This window comes from Protobothrops mucrosquamatus, unplaced genomic scaffold (genome assembly GCF_001527695.2).
Source record: "Protobothrops mucrosquamatus isolate PMUCROS unplaced genomic scaffold, P.Mucros_1.0 scaffold1232, whole genome shotgun sequence".
NCBI lineage: Eukaryota > Metazoa > Chordata > Lepidosauria > Squamata > Viperidae > Protobothrops > Protobothrops mucrosquamatus.
This window is the reverse complement of record NW_015387439.1, coordinates 81,268-108,498: the sequence shown is the minus strand read 5'-3', so window position 1 is coordinate 108,498 and position 27,231 is coordinate 81,268. Positions and strand designations below refer to the sequence as shown.

At 50.4% G+C, this 27,231-nt stretch overlaps 2 protein-coding genes across 2 annotated transcripts in view; both read right to left on the bottom strand.

Moving 5' to 3' along the window:
- The window catches only part of DMWD (DM1 locus, WD repeat containing), a 4,547-nt gene extending 4,523 nt beyond the window's left edge, over positions 1 to 24 (bottom strand). Inside the window, exon 1 of the mRNA XM_015821001.1 lies at positions 10 to 24. Within this exon, the coding sequence (XP_015676487.1) occupies positions 10 to 24 (15 nt within the window). The remainder of the gene's footprint in view (positions 1 to 9) is intronic.
- Positions 25 to 1,263: 1,239 nt separating this feature from the next.
- Positions 1,264 to 23,900, bottom strand: SYMPK (symplekin). Its single transcript, XM_029285053.1, has 28 exons — positions 23,887 to 23,900; positions 22,781 to 22,938; positions 22,278 to 22,343; positions 21,828 to 21,881; positions 21,333 to 21,406; positions 20,672 to 20,798; positions 19,959 to 20,208; positions 18,592 to 18,762; positions 18,057 to 18,296; positions 17,781 to 17,935; positions 17,171 to 17,321; positions 16,919 to 17,022; positions 10,403 to 10,500; positions 10,141 to 10,291; positions 9,816 to 10,051; positions 8,859 to 8,940; positions 7,880 to 7,993; positions 7,581 to 7,728; positions 6,813 to 6,973; positions 6,616 to 6,724; positions 6,379 to 6,479; positions 6,140 to 6,230; positions 5,848 to 5,949; positions 4,425 to 4,612; positions 3,802 to 3,978; positions 3,097 to 3,237; positions 2,362 to 2,679; positions 1,264 to 1,485 (listed from the first exon to the last, which is right to left on the bottom strand). The coding sequence occupies exons 2-28, from the start codon at positions 22,892 to 22,894 to the stop codon at positions 1,264 to 1,266; spliced, it is 3,945 nt and encodes a 1,314-aa protein (XP_029140886.1). The 5' UTR covers positions 22,895 to 22,938; positions 23,887 to 23,900.
- Between the last annotated feature and the right edge of the window lie 3,331 nt (positions 23,901 to 27,231).

Here is a 27,231-nt window from a genome sequence, read left to right as displayed (position 1 = left end):
CGGGGGAGCCAGCGCCGCCGCCATCTTCCCGCCCGGCCGCCGCCTCCCGGAAGTCGCGACCCCTCGCTCACCTCCGGCCGCCGGAAGTCGGGCAACGCGGGGGTGGGGGGTGTTGCCGGGCAACGGTGCGCGGTACGGGCTGGCCTTGGCAACGGGGGAGGCGGTCGCCTTAGCAACGGGTGAAGGAGTTGGGGGCTACGCGGGCAGATTCAGATTCGAGCTGGAAGGGACCTTGGAGGTCTTCTAGTCCAGCCCTCTGCTCAAGCAGAACCTATACTATTTCAGACAAGTGACTGTCTAGCCTCTTCTTAAAAACCTCCAGTGATGGAGCACCTAGAACCTCTGGTGTCCAGCTGTTCCACTGGTTAATTGTCCTCACTGTCAGGAAGTTTCTCCTTAATTCCAGGTTGCTTCTCTCCTTGATCAGTTTCCAACCATTGTTTCTCGTCCTTCCCTCTGGTGCTTTGGTGAACGTGACCCCCCCTTCTTGGCAGCAGCCCCTCAGATACTGGAACGCTATCCTGTCCCCCCTATTTCTTCTTTTCTCTAGACTGGCCAAACCCAAGTTCTGCAGCCATTCTTCATTTTTTAGTCTCCAGGCCTTGGATCATAGTTGCTCTTCTCTGAATTTTCTCCAAACTCTCAACATCTTTTTTGTGATATGGTGACCAAAATTGGCTGCAGTATTCCAGGTGTGGTCTCACTAGGGTTTTATAAAGCGGCACTGATACCTCGCGTGATCTTGATTCTATGCCTCTGTTTATACAACCCAGGATTGTGTTAGCTTTTTTGGCTGCTGCTGCACATGGCTGGCTCATAGTCAGGTGACCGTCCACTAGGACTCCAAGGTCCCTCTCACAGTTGCTGTTTTTGAGCCAGGTCTCGCCCAATCTGTACTTATATTTTTTATTTTTCCTGCCTAAATGTAAAACTTTCCTTTTGCCCACATTAAATTTCACGTTGTTGGATAGGGCCCATTGTTCAAGTCTGTCAAGAGTTCAACTCCCAGCTGGCCGAGGAATTCTGGGAGTTGAAGTCCACAAGTCGTAAAGTTGCCAAGATTGGAGACCCCCGGCCCACAGCATGAATCCCACCCCCTCAATTTGCCTGTTGCACGTGGGAACGTGGCTGACCTCCTTTGGGGCTTCCCTCCGCAGACAGCACACCAGGACCAGGAAAGATAGCTGAAGTGCTTTATTGAGAAAGCAGGAGCCCCAATTTCCCAGTCTACCCCCAACCCCGCCCCGGCCATCCCTCCCCCCATCAACTCTCCATCTTCTCTTCTTCCTCAGTGCTGGCCTTGGACGGTGCTGGCGGTACTGCCGGGGGCTCCTCGGAGGGGCTGGCTGAACCGGCCTCTGCCGCTTGGCTGTCCTTGGCTGTCTCTTCTGGGACAGGGGTGGACGGGGCCGGGGCTGGGGTCTTGCCGGAGGACCCCTCATCTGAGCTGCTGCTGCTGCCGCCCCCTTCCTTGCTGAGCAACTCCTGTGGAAACGTAACGTGATGCCCATCAGAGTCAAAATCAGACACGGGGAAAAAAACAGTGAAAGCCAAGCGTGGAATTTCAGACAAATGTGTTTTCGACCGAATAGGAATCCGAGGGAGTAACCTGGTTTCTGGCTGGGAAATGCTACGATGGCAGCGCCCAGAACTGGAGTCAAATGGACAATGGTTTTCACTGAGGACTGCAAGAGCCCCCAACCCCTAGCATTCAATATATTCAATTAAAAGAGCCAGTTTGATCTAAGGCAGCAGGCTAGAAAGTGGAAAGCGGTGAGTTCTACTCTTAGCCATGAAAGCCAACTGGGTGACTTTAGGCCAATCGCCAGGAGACGGTGAGTTCTAGTTCCGCATTAGGCACAAAGGTTGGTTGGGTGAGCCAATCACCAGGAGATGGTGAGTTCCAGTCTGGCCCTAAGCATGAAAACTGGCTGGGTGACTGGGCAATCACCAGGAGACGGCGAGTTCTAGTCCCGCCTTAGGCATGAAAGCCGGCTGGGTGACTTTGGACTGGTCCAGGGGTAGGCAACCTTGGCTCTTTTATGACTGGTGGACTTCAACTCCCAGAATTCCTGAGCCAGCCACACTGAGGGGAAAGGGAGAGTTTTCTATGCTGAGCCATGCTGGCTCAGGAATTCTGGGAGTTGAAGTCCACGAGTCATAAAAGAGCCCAGGTTTCCTACCCCTGCACTAGTCCGTGTCTCTCAGCCCAACAACCCACCTCACAAGATGGTGGTTGTGGGGAAAATGAGAGGAGGAAGGTGTGTTGGGGATGTTTGCCACCTTGCTTTATTTGTAAAAACAATAAAGGCGGCATAGAAATTAAAAAAAAATAAATACAAAATTCAAAGAGAGGAATACCTTGCTGGGCCAGGGCCCTTCTAAGCTGGAATCCAGCAGAGAGCTCTCCCCCCCAAAACTCTCCTCTTCCTCCTGCATGCTGATGAAGATGGTGGGGGTCTCCGCTTCGGCTTCGGGCACGTCTTCCGGCAGGTCCGCCAATTCCTCAGCCGGGAGAGGGGTGGGTGGGCCAGCAGGACGAGCCTGTTGCTGCTGCTGCTGCTGCTTCAGTTTTTGCTCCTCTTCCAGCTGGCGCTTTAGAGCCTTCTCCTGGGCCAGGCGCAGGGCGATCATGTCCTGGGACACCCGAGGCAGGAGAGGCTGCGGTTCTGCTTCTTCCTGGGGATCGAGCAGGTTTGGCTTTAGGATCTATTAGAGAAGTTCTTCGCGCCTTGAAGAATCTGGCTAGACTAGATCCGGGCCCGACCTATTCGGGGAGTTTTAACAGCCCCGGTGGCTGGTTGCAATGGGCAGTCCTCGAACTTACAACAGTTCGTTTAGAGACCATTTAAAGTTGCAACGGCAGTGAAAAGGAAATGTCAGGACCGTTTTTCACCCTTAACGACCGTCGCAACATTCCCCCGTGCTCACGTGATCCCAACTCAGGCGCTTGGCAACCGGTTCTCCCCCCTCCCCTTTCAACACTCATAAAGCCAGACTCTTCCCCGGTGCGGTTGCAATTCCATACAATCCAGGGGCGCCCGGTGCAATAATTCCAACTCCCTTCCCCCCCCCCCCGTCCTCCTGGGTGCTGACCTCCCTCTCTCTTCGCAGGGTCTTCGTCCTGGGTGGAACAGGGCCCCTCCCTTCCTCCAGGGGCTGAAGCTCTTTGCCTTCCGTTTCCTGTTTGTTGGTGGCCTCCAGGATGGCCATGGTGGAATTGGGGAGGTGGGCTTGCTGAGGGTGAGAAGGACGCTACGTCAACGGGCAGAATTTAAGGCAGCAAAAGGAAGGCGGCCTACTTCTCAGAGAGAGAGAGAGACTCCGAAACACAAATGCAAGGTTATTCCTGGGCTCAGCTTTTCAACTAACATCTCGGTATAGATCCACTTCTGCTAAACACCTAATTCCCACAGCACTGTCTTATGCCTAAAGATATTTACCCATGTAGTAGGGCTGTATTACTAATATCCTTCTCATCTTTCCTATTTCCCATTGGTATCTATGATTATCCACTTTGTTGTTTTGCATGTACACTGAGAGCTTCTGCACCGCAGACAAATTCCTTGTGTGTCCGATCACACTTGGCCGATAGAGAATAATTCTATTTCTAATTCTAATCATTCTAATTCTAATCTTTCTAATTCTAATCATATTAATCATTCTAACAATTCTAATTCTGATCCAGTTCTGCCCTGGGAACTGCCTTTGAGAATGTATGTTTTGAAGCAAACAGGGCAAATGGCCTCCCAGGCACCCAGGGATACAGTCCAGAGTCTTATTTAGGTGTGATGCCCCTACCTGATGGGGGGTGAAGGAGCGGACATGAGCAAGCAGAGGCTCCCGCAGCTCTGGGCACTTTTCAAAGATGGCACTGAGCTGCTGTGGAGGCAACTGGAGGATGACCTGGAAGGACTGAGGCTTAGTGCGCTGGCAGCATTTGATGAAGCCCTCCCAGACTTTGGGGTACTTCCACACCTGGAGGAAGAAGCAAAGGGTTCAAACATGTGGCTGAGCACCTGGAGTCACTCACTCAACTCTTTCATTCATTAAATGTACTGGCCGCCCATCTTATCAGAGGGCAGCTTACAATATTAAAAAAATAAAACTATATAAATAGTACAAAATTATAATACAAAAGAAGGGGAGGGAGGGAGTAAGATGGAGAGGGGAGGTGGGATCTGATTTTAATCTACCAGCCACCTCCAACATGAAGCCCCTCCTTTGAAGTCCCAAGCCCCAACTGGCAGGAGGGCTGAAATGGATTCCATTCACCTGTTCAATTTCTACAGCCGCCCATCTCAATCCAATTGACTCGGGGCGGTGAGCAAGGCCAACCATTACAACCCTAACTGGTCTTCAGGAAAAGAACCAAGGGTTTAAGGAGCCTAGGCTCTCTTCCCTGCCCCCCCCCCCAAACTGACCTGCTTTGAGATGAGGCGTGAAAGGATATTCATGACGAAGCCGCCCAGGCGGGGGTACATGGTCAGTGACTGGATGACCGTCCGCATGAGGAGCATGGGCAGCGGGCTCTGCTCCATTAGCTGCTGCATCACCACAGCCAGCACCTCCGAGGTGTACACGTTATGCTCCGCAAAGCACAGGTTGGTGGCTGCGGGCAGGAGAATCAAAAGGAGCTCAGAAAAGGATGCAGAACGGGGCCACTAAGAAACAGGAGTCCAAACTAGGATGTTAAATAATCTTTATGTTATTCTGGTACCTGTCAGGCACGGGAAATCAGAAATTCAGACAAATGAACAGAAAAGGTTTACTTACTGCAAGCTTAAGCTCTCGACAAGACTCTGAACTACTAACGGCCCAAGCAAATTGGGGTAGGTAAGAGTGGGCTGGGCTTAGGCCTCTTCTGGGCACGAAGGGACTGGAGGCTGATGACATGTTTGACCCTTCTCTCCCTCAGGCTCAGCCTGATCACCTACAGTACAGCCTCTTCGATTTGTGGTAGCTTTCTCTGTGGTTTGTCCAAAACGGGATAGGGCTTCCTGCCTGAGCAGAGGGTTGGACTAGAAGACCTCCAAGGTCCCTTCCCACTCTGTGATTCTGCTTGGAGGCCTGGCAAGGCAGAGGCTACACAAACGAAGGCGAATCTGAGTGTCCCAGGATAGTGTTACAGGATCCGATCTGGGCCGAGTCACCAGGAGCAGAGACTTCGTCTTCCGAGCTTTCGGACCCGTGCTGGAGTCCATCTTCAGGGAACCTCTCCCTGGAAAAGTGTGTGCTGTTCTGGGTGTGGCATTTATAGGGTGCCTGTTGTAAGTGGCTTTTTAGATGTTGACTGGGTTGTGTTGATGGCTGGCTTTTAAGTCCTTAGCTGTCCTTTGCTTGTGCTGCCCAGCCCTCGCCTTCTAAGGACTTGATAGGCTGGGAGTAAATCATACCTCATGTTGACTGATGTAGGGCCTGTTCCGCAGGCTTCAATCACTTCCCCAGCTCTAAGATTGTCAGACGAGCAGGCACAAAAACAGCCAGGGAAGCGATTGAAGTCTGGGAAACTCGGAAGACGAAACCTATGGTCCCGGCGAAGGACCCAGATTGGATCTTGCAGAGACTATGCATCTATGTTTTTCCCGGAGAGGGCAGCAACCGAAAATACAAAGCAACAATACTGTGAGAATTCCAAGGGTCCCCCAACTACATTCCCTCCAAGATATTATGGTGGCCTCAGAGCCTTCCTTCTAATCCAGCTTCAAGTAAGTTGGGACACGTCAGTCAACACGGCCTTTGGAATTCTGGGAGATGTCGCGCCCACCCATCCAGAAAGGTGCCCCTTCAAGAGAACCGTTTACCCGTCCACGATGAATTTAACTGATCTAGTGGAAGGCAGCCAACCTTTGATGATGGACTTCATGTCACACTTGGTGGAATCGATGTTGTGGAGGGCAATCAACAGCTCCCCGGGGTTGAGGGGGGAAACCGTCGAGTTTCCTTCGCCTGTTGAAATTGACAGCAAGAGAAATCAGTCAACGCAGGATCTCCAGAAGCCGAGGAATGTTCATTTGTTCGGTTTGACAACCTGAGTCCTTCTCCCATCACTCCCTTTCCCGACCTTGGCATTCATTCCTCACTGCACGGGAAACACAAACTCAAGATCGGGAGTTTGCCATCGGGATGGGGTTCCTACCATGTTGTGTTCCCAGCAGCCGGTTAAAAACCTCCTTCACCACGATGGGATTCAGCTTGATGAGTTTGGGCAGAGCCTGGATCACCTCTTTCTAGAGACACAGAGAGAGAGAGAGAAAGAGAGAGACCAACCTTGCATGTGCCATGGGAAATGGCAGCAGGAGGAGCAGATCGTGGCTGCCAGGTAAAGCAGAGAAGAAGGCACCGTAAAAATGCCTCCCGCCAGAACCCAAAGGGCACCTTTTCCAAGCCGTTGAGGACAGGGATAAGGAATCGGACGTCCGGGAGCCTTTTGTTGTAGAGATCTCGAACTCGTTTCACCAGCTCTGGAGACGGAGGAACTGCGGAGGGAAAACCGTGTCGCCTTCAGTGGCTCCGGAGCCCAAACGACCTGAGTCAAAGGGCCAAGGAGACGCCAGGCATCCCCAGAAGAGGAGGAGAGCGCCCGGCAGATTGCCCGGCAAAGGTTGCGGGTACCTTTGTCGGTGAGGCTGTGCAGGCAACGGGTCACTAGAGTCTCAGCCCCTTTGGGACAGTTCTTCACCAGCTTCAGCAGCTCCTGAGAATTCATGCCCATCCCGCGGATCTGGAAATCGGGAAGAGTGAGCACGGGGAAGGCGAGGCAAGGAAAAGCCACTTGCCCGGAAGAAGAGGCTGGATCTCGGCTGACTCACCGGCTGCTCAATAACCCTAAGGACAGTCCGCTTGATGTCGGCAATGGCCTCCGTGTAGACAGATGCCAACTCGTGGATCAGCTTGTGGTTCTGGGGAAGGAGGGCCAAGTAGAGGTAGAGGCAGTGCTTGATGGTCTCCTCGGTCCAGGGGGCAGCCACCTCTGCAAGGGAAAGGAAGGTGGAGAAGGAAAAGGCCAGGCAGCCATGACCCGGTAAGAGAAAAGAAGGGAGGGAGGGTGACCGTTAGGAAATGCTGTAAGGGAAAAGCAGGCAGAGCTGGAGAGAGGCAGAGTCAAGAGCGCCATTGCCCTAGAATCACTACGTTCCCACAAATGGTCTAAATCCAACCCTTCTTGAATGTGGTCGACCTGTATCTGGCCCCGATTTAGGGTCAACGGAATTGAAGAGGGGTTGGACTTACTGTTTGTGGGAATGTAATGATTCTAGGTGGATGACATGCTTAACTCTCCCCCCCCCCCCCCAGCTTTTCTCCTACAACACCCAGCCAAGCACAGGGGAAGCCGCAAGCGCGGAATTAGCCCCAAGTCCTTGCGCAGCTGCAAGAGGTCCAGAACTGACCCCCGTCTCACGTTCCATCGAACCTTCTCTATCTGTGCGAAGGCCGACGGACTGGGGAGATTCCTGTATAATAGGCATAATGTAATAAAGCGGTGAGCTTGAATTTCTTTACATGTGTAGATCTGGTTATTTGTGCGCTCTCTTGAAGATCTCCTTGCTCCCCTCCCAACACCCTGTGGGACTAGTTACCTGTATCTTTGTCAGCGCCAAAGAGAACGGAAGGGGGATTGGGGTGGACCAGGAGCTGCAAATAATTCAGGGCAAACTTCTCCACGTATTCCCGCAGATGGTCCTTCTCGTACATCCGCTTGATGAAGAGGAGGGCCTGCTGGCGAACCTGGGAAGGAAGCACAGCCAGCCCCGAAAGGGTCATTTAATGAACCGTTATAAGGCGAGGACTGCCTGTATTGGAAAATGTAGGATTAGCATTGTTAATTAAGAGCTGCTGCACCTGAGTTGATTTGGCCTTCCCAGGGCAGAAGACTCACCTTGTCCTTCTCGTGGGAGCTGAGGTCCAACAGGACGTGCAGGTATTCAAACTGCCTGGACGGACGCTTGAAGATTAGATCGCGGAGGGTCGACATGCCCAAATATGTCCGGCTCTGGAACCGGAATGTGTGCCGATCAAAAGAGGGAAGGGAAAAACCCCACATTGTTAGTATGTTTAAAAATATTATTTTTCCCATCTTATGCTTTTTCATAGGGCCATAAATATCTAGACGTCTCATTCCAGACAATCGTATAGTGCAGGGGTGGGCAACTATGGCCCCTTTACGACCTGTGGACTTCAACTCCCAGAATTCCTGAGCCACTCAGGAATTCTGGAAGTTGAAGTCCACAGGTGGGGAAAAGGCTTGAGAGAAGGCTATACTATTGGCTCAGTGTACTATTTCCTTATTCTACATAAGGAATTTCCTTCCAATTTTGCGAATGGAAGATGTTTTGGGGGAACATTGCTGAAAATTCTATGAAAGATTTACTCTTTTGGAATGCCTGAAGAAAGATATTAATTCTCCCCCTCCCCCCCAAAAAAGATTGATTTGATTTTTTTTCAATCCAAGATTAAAACTATTTTTTTAAATTAATTCCTCAAATTAAATTAGGTTTTCAAAAAGTGATTGGGCAGCCATTTGTCTGGAATGGTATAGGGTCTCCTGCCGTGGGCAGGGAGGAGGTTGGACTAGAAGACCTCAAGGTGCCTTCCAACTCTACGATTCTATCATTTGCAGCATTTCAAATCTGCGGGTATATCCCAGTCCACTTCTTCTCAGCCTGGTGCTCCTCAGATGTCACCCTGAAATGCAACTCCCATAATCCCCAGCCAGCATGGACACTGAAGCTCTGAAGCATAAGTTGTGATGAATGAGAACTTCTGCTTGTCACGCTGGCTGGGTAGACTGGAGTTGGCAGTCCCATGTTTGAAGGCTATTCAGTTGTGGTAGCTGGGCTATTGTCTTGGAGACGCACCTCATCTTCACAATACTTGCGTATCACTTCCAGGGCGCTCTCCGTGATCAGGGGGGCTTCCAGAACGACCTTGGTGAAGATCCTACGACAGACACGGTGGAAGCAAACACACAGAGAATCAAGAACCCACACTGAATCATCAGGAGGAGGTAGAAATAAGTAAGGCTTCCACTGTTAACACGAAAGCTGCACCACTTCAGCCAGGAAGTCGATTAAAAACCTCTCGATCAAAAAGATTTTTAAATTATTTACACGGGTGTCATTCTAATTAGGAGCCCTTTCAAAATCAGTTGCCAATCGCATTTTATCGGCGGAGAGGGGACAAAAATTCTTGTCCCTTCCAAATAATTCTAAAACGAGGAGAAAAACTAGGAAAGCCTGGTGGTTAAGGCACCAAGCGAGAAAACTGGAAGATCATGAGTTCTAGTCCTGCCTTAAGGCATAAAAGCCGGCTAAGTGACATGGGATCAATCACCAGGAGACGGTGAGTTCTAGTCTCGCCTTAGGCACGACAGCCGACCGGGTGACTTTGGGCCAATCTCCAGGAGACGGTGAGTTCTAGTCCCGCCTTTAATTATGAAAGCCAAATGGATAACTTTGGGCCAGTCTGTCTCTCTCAGCCCAACTCACCTCACGGGGTTGTTTATGTGGGGAAAACAGGAGGAAGGCGTGTTGGACATGTTCACCGCTTTGAGTTATTTGTAAAAAAATAATAAAGGTTGGATGCAAATCAAGCAATCAACCCAGCTAATTCTCGTGCCAATTTCAAAATCAATAACTTCCGCCTCAGGGATTTGCTCAAACTCGGTGGCCGCTCTAATTTAAGGGTAGTACCGGTAACCGGGAAGTGGAAAAAAAACCTTAGGGTCCCAAACATCAGTGGAGGGATTTCCTAGCCCGGATTCCGGCCCCCGTCGCTGTGTCCAGCCGGCCTGCTCTGCAGGGCCGACGACTCACCCGTCCTTCTGGTCGGGCTTCTCCTGCAGGCCGGAGAGCAGGCCGATGAGACACTCGTCGTAGTTGTTGAGGGAGCCGGTGGGGTATTGGCTCAGGTAAGCGTTGTACTCCTGGTACAGCCAGGCGAAGGCCAGGTCCAGCCGGTTGCGGATGTCGTCCAGCACGAAGGTCAGGATCTCCCGCTTCAGAGGGACCTCAAACTGGGTCACCAGGGAGGACAGGATCTTCACCCGGGCCTGGAGGAGGGTAGTCCGGCCTGAGGCGAGGCTGTCCCGACCCTGAGTTGCCCGTTGTGGCCATCTCCCCCCACCCTTCCTCGACTTACGTGGGCGGCCCCACTGCAGGCCACCGCCTTCTCCGAGCGCAGGATCCGCTTCACGGCCGCCAGCTTCAGCTTGTCCTTCTGGGCGTCCGCCAGGGGCTTGATCACGTCGTTCAGACGGAAGATCTTCTTGCGGCCGCCGGCCCCGACCAGCCTGGAACACAATCGCAAGCTGCCGAGAGGGGCCGTGGCCGGGCGGAAGACGGGGGAGGAGAGGGGCCTGTCCCAAACGCAGGAGGCTTCCATCGGTAGGTTGCTGACTCACCTTGGCTGGGTGGAAGGAATGATGGGCTCCGGGCGCCGCTTGGCCTGGGGCGCCTCCGGGGAGGAGGCCGAGGTTGCCGCTCCCACCACGGAGATGGCCTGGCCGGGGTGGNGGAAGAGTCAAGTTTTACCTACAATAGAGGACTGGAGAGTGAAGGTTTCGCATCTTGCTGAAATGGCAAAGATTTCGGCTTATCTGAAGGATCATTCAAATGAACAATTTTTATCAATATGGAGAAGATGGATTGTTTATATTCAAAATAAGCATAGAATGGTGGAATATAGGTTAGGTTTTTAGATAAAAATTTTTTTTAATATATATATATTCCACCTATTTATGTAGAATTATACTTTGTGGAGTTAGGGGTATTAATATAAGGTTACTTTTAGATGAATAATATCCTGGGATTTGGTCTGGGAAGTCCGGGTGGGGGGTGGGGAGAGGTTTTCATTAATTGTGATGTACTTGTGATTGCTTTCTTTTTTATGTTGAAAATAATAAAAAATTTTATGGAAAAAAAAATAAAAAATAATCTTTATGTTATTCTGGTACCTGTCAGGCACGGGAAATCAGAAATTCAGACAAATGAACAGAAAAGGTTTACTTACTGCAAGCTTAAGCTCTCGACAAGACTCTGAACTACTAACGGCCCAAGCAAATTGGGGTAGGTAAGAGTGGGCTGGGCTTAGGCCTCTTCTGGGCACGAAGGGACTGGAGGCTGATGACATGTTTGACCCTTCCCTCCCTCAGGCTCAGCCTGATCACCTACAGTACAGCCTCTTCGATTTGTGGTAGCTTTCTCTGTGGTTTGTCCAAAACGGGATAGGGCTTCCTGCCTGAGCAGAGGGTTGGACTAGAAGACCTCCAAGGTCCCTTCCCACTCTGTGATTCTGCTTGGAGGCCTGGCAAGGCAGAGGCTACACAAACGAAGGCGAATCTGAGTGTCCCAGGATAGTGTTACAGGATCCGATCTGGGCCGAGTCACCAGGAGCAGAGACTTCGTCTTCCGAGCTTTCGGACCCGTGCTGGAGTCCATCTTCAGGGAACCTCTCCCTGGAAGAGTGTGTGCTGTTCTGGGTGTGGCATTTATAGGGTGCCTGTTGTAAGTGGCTTTTTAGATGTTGACTGGGTTGTGTTGATGGCTGGCTTTTAAGTCCTTAGCTGTCCTTTGCTTGTGCTGCCCAGCCCTCGCCTTCTAAGGACTTGATAGGCTGGGAGTAAATCATACCTCATGTTGACTGATGTAGGGCCTGTTCCGCAGGCTTCAATCACTTCCCCAGCTCTAAGATTGTCGGACGAGCAGGCACAAAAACAGCCAGGGAAGCGATTGAAGTCTGGGAAACTCGGAAGACGAAACCTATGGTCCCGGCGAAGGACCCAGATTGGATCTTGCAGAGGCTACGCATCTATGTTTTTCCCGGAGAGGGCAGCAACCGAAAATACAAAGCAACAATACTGTGAGAATTCCAAGGGTCCCCCAACTACATTCCCTCCAAGATATTATGGTGGCCTCAGAGCCTTCCTTCTAATCCAGCTTCAAGTAAGTTGGGACACGTCAGTCAATACGGCCTTTGGAATTCTGGGAGATGTCGCGCCCACCCATCCAGAAAGGTGCCCCTTCAAGAGAACCGTTTACCCGTCCACGATGAATTTAACTGATCTAGTGGAAGGCAGCCAACCTTTGATGATGGACTTCATGTCACACTTGGTGGAATCGATGTTGTGGAGGGCAATCAACAGCTCCCCGGGGTTGAGGGGGGAAACCGTCGAGTTTCCTTCGCCTGTTGAAATTGACAGCAAGAGAAATCAGTCAATGCAGGATCTCCAGAAGCCGAGGAATGTTCATTTGTTCGGTTTGACAACCTGAGTCCTCCCTCACTCCCTTTCCCGATCTTGGCATTCATTCCTCACTGCACGAGAAACACAAACTCAAGATCGGGAGTTTGCCGTCAGGATGGGGTTCCTACCATGTTGTGTTCCCAGCAGCCGGTTAAAAACCTCTTTCACCACGATTGGATTCAGCTTGATGAGTTTGGGCAGAGCCTGGATCACCTCTTTCTAGAGAGAGAGAGAGAGAGACGGGACGCTGTGACCGTCATAAATATGAGTCAGTTGCCAAGCGGCCCAATTTTTTATCACGTGACCCTGAGGATGCAGCAACGGCCGTTCAGCGTGAAAAGGGGTCCCAAGTCACTTTTTTCAGTGCCGTTGTAATTTTGAACAGCCGCTAAGCGAACCGTGGTAAGTTGAGGACTAGCTGTAGCTGCCTTTCCTGCGTGGCCAACCTTGCATGTGCCGTGGGAAATGGCAGCAGGAGGAGCAGATCGTGGCTGCCAGGTAAAGCAGAGAAGAAGGCACCTTAAAAATGCCTCCCGCCAGAACCCAAAGGGCACCTTTTCCAAGCCGTTGAGGACAGGGATAAGGAATCGGACGTCCGGGAGCCTTTTGTTGTAGAGATCTCGAACTCGTTTCACCAGCTCTGGAGACGGAGGAACTGCGGAGGGAAAACCGTGTCGCCTTGAGTAGCTCCGGAGCCCACACGACCTGGGTCAAAGGGCCAAGGAGACGCCAGACGTCCCCAGAAGAGGAGGAGAACGCCCGACAGATTGCCCGGCAAAGGTTGCGGGTACCTTTGTCGGTGAGGCTGTGCAGGCAACGGGTCACTAGAGTCTCAGCCCCTTTGGGGCAGTTCTTCACCAGCTTCAGCAGCTCCTGAGAATTCATGCCCATCCCGCGGATCTGGAAATCGGGAAGAGTTAAGCACGGGGAAGGCGAGGCAAGGAAAAGCCACTTGCCCGGAAGAAGAGGCCGGATCTCGGCTGACTCACCGGCTGCTCAATAACCCTAAGGACGGTCCGCTTGATGTCGGCAATGGCCTCCGTGTAGACAGACGCCAACTCGTGGATCAGCTTGTGGTTCTGGGGAAGGAGGGCCAAGTAGAGGTAGAGGCAGTGCTTGATGGTCTCCTCGGTCCAGGGGGCAGCCACCTCTGCAAGGGAAAGGAAGGTGGAGAAGGAAAAGGCCAGGCAGCCATGACCCGGTAAGAGAAAGGAAGAGCGGGTGGGTGACCGTTAGGAAATGCTGTAAGGGAAAAGCAGGCAGAGCTGGAGAGAGGCGGAGTCAAGAGCGCCATCGCCCTAGAACCGTTACGTTCCCACAAATGGTCTAAATCCAACCCTTCTTGAATGTGGTCGACCTGCATCTGGCCCCGATTTAGGGTCAACGGAATTGAAGAGGGGTTGGACTTAAACTGTTTGTGGGAATGTAACGATTCTAGGCGGATGACATGCTTAACTCTCCCCCCCCCAGCTTTTCTCCTACAACACCCAGCCAAGCACAGGGGAAGCTGCAAGCGCGGAATTAGCCCCGAGTCCTTGCGCAGCTGCAAGAGGTCCAGAACTGACCCCCGCCTCACGTTCCATCGAACCTTCTCTATCTGTACGAAGGCCGACGGACTGGGGAGATTCCTGTATAACAGGCAGAATGTAATTAAGCGGTGAGCTTGAATTTCTTTACATGTGTAGATCTGGTTATTTGTGCGCTCTCTTGAAGATCTCCTTGCTGCCCTCCCAACACCCTGTGGGACTAGTTACCTGTATCTTTGTCAGCGCCAAAGAGAACGGAAGGGGGATTGGGGTGGACCAGGAGCTGCAAATAATTCAGGGCAAACTTCTCCACGTATTCCCGCAGATGGTCCTTCTCGTACATCCGCTTGATGAAGAGGAGGGCCTGCTGGCGAACCTGGGAAGGAAGCACAGCCAGCCCCGAAAGGGTCATTTAATGAACCGTTATAAGTCGAGGACTGCCTGTATTGGAAAATGTAGGATTAGCATTGTTAAGAGCTGCTGCACCTGAGATGATTTGGCCCAACTGCTGGCTGGCCCAGGGCAGAAGACTCACCTTGTCCTTCTCGTGGGAGCTGAGGTCCAGTAGGACGTGCAGGTATTCAAACTGCCTGGACGGACGCTTGAAGATTAGATCGCGGAGGGTCGACATGCCCAAATATGTCCGGCTCTGGAACCGGAATGTGTGCCGATCAAAAGAGGAAAGGAAAAAACCCCACATTGTTAGTATGTTTAAAAATATTAATTTCCCCATCTTATGCTTTTTCAAAGGGCCATAAATATCTAGACCTCTCATTCCACACAATTGTATAGTGCAGGGGTGGGCAACTATGGCCCCTTTACGACCTGTGGACTTCAACTCCCAGAATTCCTGAGCCACTCAGGAATTCTGGGAGTTGAAGTCCACAGGTGGGGAAAAGGCTTGAGAGAAGGCTATACTATTGGCTCAGTGTACTATTTCTTTATTCTACATAAGGAATTTCCTTCCTTATGTAGAATAAAGATTTTTTGGGGGAGCATTGCTGAAAATTCTATGAAAGATGTACTCTTTTGGAATGCCTGAAGAAAGATATTAATTCCCCCCCCCCAAAAAAAAGATTGATTTGATTTTTTTTTAATCCAAGATTAAAACTAATTTTTTAAATTAATTCCTCAAATTAAATTAAGTTTTCAAAAAGTGGTTGGGCAGCCATTTGTCTGGAATGGTATAGGGTCTCCTGTCATGGGCCGGGGGGCGGGGGGGTTGGACTAGAAGACCTCAAGGTGCCTTCCAACTCTACGATTCTATCATTTTTCAGCATTTCAAATCTGTGGGTATATCCCAGTCCACTTCTTCTCAGCCTGGTGCTCCTCAGATGTCACCCTGAAATTCAACTCCCATAATCCCCAGCCAGCATGGACACTGAAGCTCTGAAGCATAAGTTGTGATGAATGAGAACTTCTGCTTGTCACCCTGGCTGGGTAGACTGGAGTTGGCAGTCCCATGTTTGAAGGCTATTCAGTTGTGGTAGCTGGGCTATTGTCTTGGAGACGCACCTCATCTTCACAATACTTGCGTATCACTTCCAGGGCGCTCTCCGTGATCAGGGGGGCTTCCAGAACGACCTTGGTGAAGATCCTACGACAGACACGGTGGAAGCAAACACAGAGAGAATCAAGAACCCACACTGAATCATCAGGAGGAGGTAGAAGTAAGTAAGGCTTCCACTGTTAACACGAAAGCTGCACCATTTCAGCCAGGAAGTTGATTCAAAACCTCTGGATCAAAAAGATTTTTAAATTATTTACACGGGTGTCATTCTAAAATCAGTTGCCAATCGCATTTTATCGGCGGAGAGGGGACAAAAATTCTTGTCCCTTCCAAATAATTCTAAAACGAGGAGAAAAACTAGGAAAGCCTGGTGGTTAAGGCACCAAGCGAGAAACTGAAAGACGGTGAGTTCTAGTCCTGCCTTAAGGCATAAAAGCCGGCTAAGTGACATTGGATCAATCTCCAGGAGACGGTGAGTTCTAGTCTCGCCTTAGGCACGACAGCCGACCGGGTGACTTTGGGCCAATCTCCAGGAGACGGTGAGTTCTAGTCCCGCCTTTAATTATGAAAGCCAAATGGATAACTTTGGGCCAGTCTGTCTCTCTCAGCCCAACTCACCTCACGGGGTTGTTTATGTGGGGAAAACAGGAGGAAGGCGTGTTGGACATGTTCACCGCTTTGAGTTATTTGTAAAAAAATAATAAAGGTTGGATGCAAATCAAGCAATCAACCCAGCTAATTCTCGTGCCAATTTCAAAATCAATAACTTCCGCCTCAGGGATTTGCTCAAACTCGGTGGCCGCTCTAATTTAAGGTTAGTACAGGTAACCGGGAAGTGGAAAAAAAACCTTAGGGTCCCAAACATCAGTGGAAGAATTTCCTAGCCCGGATTCCGGCCCCCGTCGCTGTGTCCAGCCAGCCTGCTCTGCAGGGCCGACGACTCACCCGTCCTTCTGGTCGGGCTTCTCCTGCAGGCCGGAGAGCAGGCCGATGAGACACTCGTCGTAGTTGTTGAGGGAGCCGGTGGGGTATTGGCTCAGGTAAGCGTTGTACTCCTGGTACAGCCAGGCGAAGGCCAGGTCCAGTCGGTTGCGGATGTCGTCCAGCACGAAGGTCAGGATCTCCCGCTTCAGAGGGACCTCAAACTGGGTCACCAGGGAGGACAGGATCTTCACCCGGGCCTGGAGGAGGGGAGTCCGGCCTGAGGCGAGGCTGTCCCGACCCTGAGTTGCCCGTTGTGGCCATCTCCCCCCACCCTTCCTCGACTTACGTGGGCGGCCCCACTGCAGGCCACCGCCTTCTCCGAGCGCAGGATCCGCTTCACGGCTGCCAGCTTCAGCTTGTCCTTCTGGGCGTCCGCCAGGGGCTTGATCACGTCGTTCAGACGGAAGATCTTCTTGCGGCCGCCGGCCCCGACCAGCCTGGAAGACAATCGCAAGGAGGCCAGCTGCACTCTCCCCGGCACCGGCCCGCCTTCTGCCCCCTCCTCTCCCCGGACAGGGTTTGCGTCCTCCGAAGGTAGCCATCCAACGACTGAGTGGAACCGACCCACCTTCCTTACTACCCGAGGCCCGCGGCGAACCGGACCCCGCGGAGGCCCCTCCTCCGGCTCCAACGGCGAGGGTGGTGCCTCTACCGGACCGGCCCCACCATGGTGGAAATGCGTCGCTTGATCAGCGGGCCTTCCGCCTTGACCACCTTCTCTCCTTTCACCGCTTCCTTGGCCTGCTTGACCTGCTCCACTCCTGCCAAGGAAAACGAGAGAGTCTGTCTGAAATGGGAGAGGGTTTCCTGCCTGAGCAGGGGGTTGGACTAGATGACCTCCAAGGTCCCTTCCAACATCATCATCATCATTATCTGCTCTGGCAGCCACGGTTCCCTTTCCAGACCTACCTGGCCCCAGCCCCCCCGCAGTCATCTGGGTGGCCATCAGCCGCGCCAAGTGCTTGATCTGGACTTCGGTCCCAGCGGATTCCACCGGTGTGTACGTCGCTTGGAAGGAAGCCGGCATGTTCTCTGGCAGGTACACCATGCTGATGAGCACCTGGGGGGTGGGAGAACCCAGAACAGGCAGGTCGGTCGGTCAAGGAGAGGGGCCGAAAGCACCGTTCTCAAAAACCCACCAAGGATTAATAATAAGCATCAGCATCCAAAAATGCCTAGATAGATTAGATTAGATTAAATTAGATTGAGATAGATAGATAGATAGATAGATAGATAGATAGATAGATAGATAGATAGATAGAATAGACTGACGTACAGACAGACAGCACAATCCATTTTGAATATAGCGGGGAAAAAGAGTCTTGAGAATTTACAAGGTTGATACTATATTGCACAAAGTTATTACAGAATCTAGTAGTATAGTAGAATCTAGAAGTAGTATAATTTAGTATATTTAATTGATATCTTAAATTTGCTGAACTGCTTTCCCCCAAAACTCCACAACTAAAGCAGGAAGCATATCAAGCACAGAGGGACAACACAACCCAAGAATACCCACCAAGTTGGCCACGTTATCCGGAGTCAAAAGGGGCTGCAGAAACTCGGCTGTGATGTCTATATCTGACTGCGGGCTGATCTGCATGGTGGGTTTGGGGCTGGGCACGGGCCCCTGCTCCATGTCTTTGTCCTCGTCATCCTCCCCGAGGGATGGTTCTGCAACCAGGAGGAGGAGAAGGAGGAGGAGAGAAGTTGCACCATGGTAAACATCCGTCTTGGGCAAAAGAGACTGCCCCGCCACCGGCAAGGCCTCCCTGCCCTTTAGAGGACCGCTCACCGATCTTCATTTTTTTCGAAGTGGGGTCGCTCTCGTCCCGCGGGCGTTTGCGTAACTCCTTCAGGTTGGGCATATTGCGGGTGATTTCAGCCTGCTGGGTGCCCAGGTCCATCAGCAGGGTGGTGATCTGGGACTGGAACTCGACGGAGGCCGGGTGCTTCAGGACACTGAGCAAGTGGAGCTTGAGGTTCTTGCGGACGCTGCTCACCTGGGATTTGGCCAGGGTGGGAGGGAGGTTGGCTGACGGGAGGAGAGAACGGAAAGCAGGTGAGCCATCCGGAAACGTGGAGGACGCCCCCAGGTTCTCCCTAGGAGAAAGAGACTCGGGGAAAGAACGAGAGGCGGGACTGTTCATCACTGGAGGCTTTTAAGAAGAGATTGGACGGCCGTTTGTCTGAAATGGTATAGGCTCTCCTGCTTGAGCAGGGGGTTGGACTAGAGGGCCTCCGACCTCCCTTCCAATTGTATTATTCTATGCTCTAGATCACCTGGACTGTACAGCCAGCCACTGATGCAGGGACTCTGGCGGTCTTACCGTGCAGTGTCTCGTAGGCCTGGATCACCTCTGACATGAACATCGGCCGCTGTCGGGCGATGGAGGCCAGGGAGCCCAATGCTGCTGTCAGGTTGATGCTGGAGATGGCTGGGTGGACCATGAACTTCAGTAGCTGTTCGAGAGCTGCCTTTCCTTCCTCCCACAGGGCATCTAGGGCGGGGTGAGGGGGGGAAGAAAGAGAGGGACTTAGTAGACTTGGGGTCCAAGAACCAAGAAGGACACCTAATGATTCCTTAAGCAGAATCTTGCCACACTGAAGCGTTCTGCTACCTACCTGAGCCTACACTCAGGGAACCGTTGGGGAGGAGCCGTCTTCACCCTCCTTCTCTCACACTAACTCTCTGAACTGAGTTGTCTCTTTGCTCCTCTGGAATGCAGCCCCTCCCTCCTGGGAATCCGGCCCACTCCATTCCATCCCATTACCATATGCCTTATTCCGTTCACTTCACTGAATCGCTGCCCTGCCTTTCCTGAAGCAGTTTAGATAGGCACTCTCCACCGATGGGATTTCCACAAGCAAGGAGGGAGAGCAACAGGCCCAAAGTCTCCCTGTGAACTTCCAAATCTTTGAAAGAATTTACATCTGACTTCCCCTACTGACTGGTCCAATGTTTCTCAACTTTGGCAACTTTAAAGATGTGCGCAAAGCTGGCTGGGGAATTCTTGGAGTTGAAGTCCACACATCTTAAAAGTTGTCAAGGTTAAGAAACATTGGACTAGGGCAGGGGTAGGCAACCTTGGCTCTTTTATGACTTGTGGACTTCAACTCCCAGAATTCCTGAGCCAGCAAAGAGTTGAAGTCCACGAGTCATAAAAGAGCCAAGGTTGCCTACCCCTGCACTAAGTGAATTTGGCTTCCCCCTCCATCGACTTTGCTTGTCAGCTGGTCGCAAAAGATCCGGGACGCTGGCTCAGGAATTCTGGGAGTTGAAGTCCACGAGTCATAAAAGAGCCAAGGTTGCCTACCCCTGGACTAGGGGAAGCCAGAAACATATTGCCTTATCCAGGGGTGGGCAATTAATTTTCCCAAGAGGCCACATGAGAAATTGGGAGTGTTCTGGAGAGCCACCAACATTGTCCCCCAACTGCTGTGGGCCAGACAGAGACAAAGGGCCAGGTGTGACCCACAGGCCATAAAATGCCCCCGTCTCACTAGTCCAATGCCTCAACAGCAACGAGTTCTCAAAGAGGCCTCGGTTGCCTAGATAACATCCCCTCCCCCTTTGCATTCCACCATCTTGCCAAGCTAGGAGCAAGGAAGAAAATGGAGGCGAACGGGCGAATCGGTCTTGATTGACAGCCTGCAGTGCTGTCCTTTTAACCACTGCACCACCAGGGCTGCTTACTGTATTTGATATATGTGTGGTCCGTGGGAACCCGGTCGAGGCTGATGTCATTCTCGTGTCGCTTGGGCACCTCCGATTCCGGCATGCGGGGCGAGAGGGTGATGATTAGCCCCTCCACGAACTTGATGGCGTGAGTGCGGATCCCGTCATTGTCGGAGTCCAGCAGCTGGATGATTTCGTTGGTCATGGCCGAGACCATCTCCCAGCAGGCTTCCTGCATCTCATTGATCACCCTGGACTTCACCATCCACTGGGTGGCAAAGCAAAGGAAGACAGCCTGTTGAGCAGCTCTGCATCCTAGCGAGACCAGTTTAAGGGGGCCCGGGTAGATAAGGGAGCTTTGCTACCATCCCTGCGCCTTCGCGACCACCCCCCACTTCCCACTCAGGGCTTCTGAGTCCTGTTCACTTCTGTCCATCCCATTCCTCTAGGATGGTGCAAAAGATTCCACTTTTCATCTCAAGGAGTGAGGAAGAGGTCGGGAAACTGCCAGTCAGGCTGGAAGGGTCAAGCGAGGCTCTAGCTTGGAATCCTTACATAGCTGCGAGCCTTATCTGCTCGTTCCCAGGGAAAAGCAAGCCCTCTGGGGAGATTCTTTTAAGATGGGCAGGAGACAATAAAGTTGCTGACTTTCGTTATTCACAAGTGGCTCCGGCTGCCTGCCTCCGACAGATGAGCAAGGAAGCCATTTTGGCTCCTGGGGACCAGCTCACCTGGAGGGCCACCTTATACAGCTGGGTCATGGCCAGAATGGCTTTCTTCACCACATTGACGTTCTCATCCCTCAGCAGCATGTTCAGGTTGGCAATGAGCTTCAGCAACAGCTCCGTGTCCCGTTTGCTGAGAGCAACACATTCAAAAACGGGAATGAATCAAAACAGGACGTGCTGGATGTCTACCAATATGGCTGCTACAGAAAGAACAGGAAGCACTTCAGGACCAGGTGACAGGCTGTCCCTACCTTGGAAGCATGAGGGGAAACTCAGGATCAGAATGGAAAATTCTCCTGGCCTTTCAAAAATGGCTAAAGCAGGGGGTCTCCAAAGTTGGCCACTTTTAAGATTTGTTGACTTCAACTTCCAGAATTCCCCCCAACCATTATGGCTGGCAGAGGAATTCTGGGAGTTGAAGTCCACAAGTCTTAAAGTAGCCAAGGTCAAAAGACCTGGCTCTGACACCTCGCTTGCAGCTGTGGGGCTGGCTAGTGCCCTGAAAGTCTTTTAATTAACTTTTAATATTGCTTCTCCTTTAAATGTTTACATTCTGTTTTTAGTGGTTTATTTGTACCCTGCCCAGAGTCTCTCTGGGAGAGAAATGGACGGTTTCTAAATTTGACAAATACATAAATAAATGAAAAAGACCCCGTGGACTTACCAGGTTTCCTCTATGAACCCGATTACAAATTTCCGCACCTCCACGGACTTATCTGCCTGGAAAGCGATGATTTCCTACAGCAGAAAAAGGGATGGGATTTATTTTCATTGGTTTTGGCCTTTTCAGTCCCCCCCCCCTCAAAAAAACACATCTTGTTTTGAGCCAAATTAGAACAGAGCTTGAGGGATAGACAGGAGCAAGCACTGAACAAGATTAAGTTCAGCTCTAGCAGCCACTATCTCCCCCCCAGCCCTAGATTATTCTGGAAGGGATTATTCAAACCCAGCTGGCTGGCACAAATTTACAAACTAACAGAGTTGGAAGGGGCCTTGGAGGTCCTCTAGTCCAACCCCCTGCTCAAGCAGGAGACCCTCTACCAATTCAGACAAATGGCTGTCCAATCTCTTCTTAAAAACCTCCAGTGATGGAGCTTTGGGGCAGGAAGAACCACAAAGCAGACATCATGAAGAAAAAAAGGATTCCCAGTCAACTCACATCCAGGAAGTTATCCAACAAAGAAGGGTCCTTATTAATAATCAATTCCTGGACCTAGGAAAGGGAGAAAAGAAAAGTAAAGAAAGAACAATACAGCCAAGCAAGAAGGAAAACCTGGAAGAATTCTTCTGACACATCATTAAACTATTTTGAGTATTTCTGCGTGCCAGCCACAAGTCACTCTTTTAGATCAAGTTTTCAAATTGCCCAGCCTTTAAGTAAGAAGTAAACATGCTTTATTCCCCCTTAAAAAAAAGCTCTCACAATTCAATGTATTCTTGAAATTTATCCAGGAGGTAATGAAGCTATTCAAATATATAGAAGCTAAATTAGAGGAAATTAGACTATCAGCTCCCCTAACAGTGTTCCAACTGGCCGGAGAGGGGACCATTTAACTGAAGAAAGCCTGGATTCAAATTCAAGAAGAGGAAAAACGGTTACTTCACTCACTTGTTTAAGGATTGTGATTTTAGACTCGTTGACTATTAAAGCAGCTTGATTCAGCAAATCCACAACCTGGTTATTTTAAAAAGAAAAAAAAAGAAAAAAAAGAAAATCAGTATCGGGAATGAAAAGAAAACCCAGAGAAGTCTATAATATGTATGGGAAATCAATGAGTGTAATAATTCCTAATAATTGCTGTAAAAGAAAAGAGACTGAATGGAAAAGAGTTTGAATTTTTTTTTAAAAATATGATATATTTTCTTGCAAACGGTTGGAAGAACAAATGGACTGAGGGATCAAAGTTATAGAGCAGGGGTAGGCAATTAGAATTCTGGGAGTTGAAGTCCACAGGTCGTAAAAGGGGTCACAGTTGCCCACCCCTGCTGTAGAGGAAGATGGGAAGAAACTGCAAAGGTGAGAACTCCATAGGTCCCAGCTGGCTTTGAGATGTTGGGCTCACATCATGACAACATGGATCCCCTTCAAGCTTCACAACCCCGGAGTCTTACCTTCTCTGAGGTGGTCATGGTGTCGATCTCCAACGTTTCCTCTCCCGAAAAGAACTGGGAGGCAATGCTCATCCGCAAAAGGCCAGGGTCTGCCACCCCACTTGTGTTCGCCATGGCTTTCTGCCCTCGGTCAAGTCAACCACAGACAAACTCCAGACCTAGAAACAAAGCACAGGGTGGGTATCAGGTTAAAGCAAGCTACGGTAGGAAGAAACTAACCATGATTCCAGAGAGTAACTTGCAAAGGTCTGATCCTGGAGGTACTACTGAACAGAGAGTGTTTTTCAACCTCAGCAAGGTTAACAGGTATGGACTTCAATTCCCAGAATCCCCCAAACTCCCAGGATTCCCTGGCCAGTTAGGGAATTTGCCGAGGTTGGGAAACACTGGTCTTAAAAACCAGATTTAATAAATGGGTCTTTTATCATTTCTCCCGCAGGAGCTGCTCCATCCAATCGCTCTGGGTCTTGGGGCAGTGAGTTCCACAGGGTCACAGGGTGCTGGATGAGCTCCTGAAAGGCAGGCTGCTTTGGAGGGTGGCTTCCACTTGTCACACTGGCGGGGGTGATAAGGGCACATGCTGTTCGGGGAGAATGGGAGTGTATACTGGTTGGGGATGATGGAGTACAGGTGGCTGGAGATGATGGGGACACAGGTTAACTGAGGATGGTGGGGAGCTGGCAGGGGATGATGGGGATATAAGGCTGTCTGGGGATGATGGGGGCTGGCAGGGGATAATGGAGGTATAAGGCTGGCTGGGGGTGATGGGGACACAGGTTAACTGACGATGATGGGGAGCTGGCAGGGGATGATGGGGTATAAAGCTGTATGGGGATGATGGGGCACAGGTTAACTGAGGATGATGGGGGGCTGGCAGGGGATGATGGGGATATAGGGCTGGCTGGGGATGATGGGGATACGAATCCAGCGTTCCCAGGCCATTCCCGGCCCCTCCGAGGGCCGCCATCTCGTACCCCCAAAAGCCCAGCCGTGGCAAACCCCCCAGGTGACCTCCCCATTCCTGGGGGGGGTGTCTGACACCCCCACGGCCCCCTCCGTTTCTATGACAACTTCTCTAGGCCTCTTTCGGCGCGGCCTCCTCTTACCAGCAGAGCCGGGCAGCGCCTTTCCTTCGCCTCAGGAAGCGAAAACTAAATTCTTTGCTTTCTGTCCCCCCCCCCTTATTTTTTTTCTTTTTTAGTCAAGCTTCCGCAAGACCCTCCGGTCGGCAAACGCAAATCCCCCTAGCCTTGAGTGAGGCACCGCCGCGCATGCGCGAGAAGCAACGCCTCTTGGGTAGCGTAGTTTGCCTCGTCCGCCCTCCCCAAAGGCTCGTTTCTCCCTTTCCTTAAAAGGGAGGAGGAGGAGGGAGGGGGAGGCTAGGCGCGAGCCGCAAGGCACCCTGGGAAGAACGGCTCTGACGATCGAGCGGCGTCACGCGCCGCAACGGGTCCAAGGAGGCGCGGCGTGCAAAGGATTCTGGGAGGCGTATTTATCCCGCGAGGGAACGTGCGTCGCCGCGGGGAATTCTGGGGAGTCTTGGAAGCGCCTCCATTTTACAACGTTCGGGGGAAAATGTGAGGGAAATTGCGCGGCTCTCCTGAGGAGAAGGAGGGTCCTTGGCGTGGCACCGGCTGAATTATTTTTCCTCAGGAAATATTTCTTGACAGGGTTAGGGTTGTCCTTTTTCAAATATTTGGCCGTTTGGTATTTTTAACCTTCTTTGAATAAGCTCATTTTTTTCCTCAAAAGGAAAAAAAGAGGAATATGTCTGACAGGGAACTCATTTAAACGACATGATATCTGCCCACACAACTTTGGTGAGAAATTGAAATACAAAGAAAGAAAAGACATAAAAATGCAAATTTACCAAATACAGGCAGTCCTTGACTTGACAGTTCCTTTAGTGACCGTTGGAAGTTACGACGGGCACTGAAAAATGTGACTTAGGACCGTTTTTCACACTAACAACCTTTGCAGCATCCCCGTGATCGTGTGGTCAAAATTCACAGACGTTTGGCATCTGACTCATCTTTATGACCGCTGCTGTGTCCCAAGATCACGTGATCCCCTTTTGCGACCTGACCAGCAAAGTCAATGGGGGAAGCCAGAGTCATTTAACAACCGTGCTACTAGCTTACAAACTGCAGTGATTCACTTAAGAACTGTGGCAAGAAAAGTCGTAAAATGGGGCAAAACTCACTTAACAAATGTCTCACTTAACCCCAGAGGTTTGGGGCTCAATGTGGCCGTAAGTTGAGAAGTACCTCGAGCTGCCTCGGGTTATCAGTAAAAATATGGTAATAAAGGCGGGATGCAAAGAAACACAAGTGAATGAAAGCAAGATAATGCAAAAAGACTGCAATCTTTGAATTTTAAAAAAGTGGAAAGAGAAAAAAATACTATATCCTGCCCTTCCATCTGTATCCCCAACCGCAAGCCACGGTTTAGTTCTTTGAACTTGGCACCTAACATTAATTGTCATTAGTTTCTATCTGACTCCTAAAAAAGAATATTCCAGATTCTAAATAGGTAAAAATAGCGCATGCTGTCATCTCAAGTGGCACCTTCCTAATCAGAGGACAAAGTCCAGAGCAGGTGCGCACAATTCATAGAAGGGAAAGGGCCGCATTGATTAAAGCACCCAGCTAGAAATCGGGAGATGCTGAGTTCGAGTCCCGCCTTAGGCACGAAAGCCAGCTGGATGACTGGGCCAATCACCGGTAGATGCTGAGTTCTAGTCTCACTTTAGGCATGAAAGCCAGCTGAGTCACTTTGGGCCAATCACCAGAAGACTGGGAGTTCTAGTCCTGCCTTCGGCATGAAAGCCAGCTGGATGGCTAGGCCAGTCACCAGGAGATGGTGAGTTCTAGTTTTGCCTTAGCCGTAAAAGTCAGCTGGGTGACTGGGCCAGGAGATGGTGAGTTCTAGTCCTGCTGTAGGCACGAAAGCCAATTGGGTGATAATAATAATAATAATAAAGTTGGAAGGGACCTTGGAGGTCATTGTCTCTCAGCTCCTCCCACCTCACAGGATTGTTGTGGGGAAAACAGGAGGAAGAAAGTGCAGCCTATTTGTAAAAAGAATAAAGGCTAGATACAAATAAATAATAATTGAGAAGTAGCTGGTATCACAATCTCTGGCATTTAGCAATGGGGTGCCAGGGTGGGTGCTTGCACTCTTGGTGAAGTGTTGCAAGTGCTTGACAGTATATCTTTCAGAGTGTCACTGGCAGATCAGTTTGGTAGTAGCGAATTTCCATTATTGAGTTTTTAGAGAACAAGATGGGCTGCACCAGATTGTTTGGCAGGCTGCATGTGGCCCTGGGACTCTATTATGTAGGCCTGGTCTAGAGGCTAAAATTGTCTACAATTGTTGCAGGATTTATTGAAAACACACACAAAAAGGGAAACAAAAAAACCAGCAAGGAAAAAACGACTCAAATCTACCCTAGTCCTGCCTTGGTCTATTGGATCCATCCATTGAAAGTGATACCGGAAGTAAACTAAACAAGCAAAACATACTTAAAAACCGGAAGAAAACTTTTAGCATTTTGCAGGACCCTGAAAAATGGGGAAGCGGATCTGGCTTCTTTTTATTTTTAAAAAATCCCCTCTGGGTCCTTTAGAGGGAGGCAGTTCTCCGTTGCCAGATATTCATCCCAGGTTTCTGCTGCTCAGGACCAGAGTTCAGAAACCGCTTGTGGGTGCTGCCGGGCTGGGTTGTTAATCATTGGTGCAGAAGTTCATTGGATGCCACTGTGCCTCCAGAAGACAGCGTGGTTCTAATTGTTTTATTTGTTGTTGGAATAATCTTTGCATTAGATAGCTTTTGAGGCAGATGCTCTGGTGAAAAAGCAGAACCAATATAAAAATACACATATAATTATAGTCCTGGATGGTTGTAGAGGGAACTGGGCATTTGTTCCATTAAGGCCTAGTTAAGAAAAGTGTATCGGTCAGTTTGATCTTATATTCTAATTAGTTATCATCACTGGAGGTTTTTAAGAGACTGGAGAGCTGTTTATTAGGAATGGTATAGGTTGGACTTCCAAGGTCCCTTCCAACTCTGTTATTCTGTATTTGGCATTCATTTCTTGCCTTTTGTTTGACAAAACCATGAGCATAACCAAATCCTATATGTAGTGCTGATCCCAGATGAAAAAAAAATATTGCTTTCCTCAAACAATACCTAGCATCAGAAATCTCATTGCAATGACACCTGTGTTGTGTCTATCCAGCTCTATAGCTGATTCAGCAAACCATGATTAAAACAAATGCTGTGTGTGAACCTGCATGGGTCAACAATATTTTTGAACAGTCCAGGTTTGGTGATGTGTGTGGGAAAAAACTGGCCTTAATTCTTTGCGAAGAATGAGCACCAGTCTTAACTGTACTTTTTCCTGGGCAGCAAGACTTTGTTTAAAGGTTATAATTCTGTTTTCATATGTC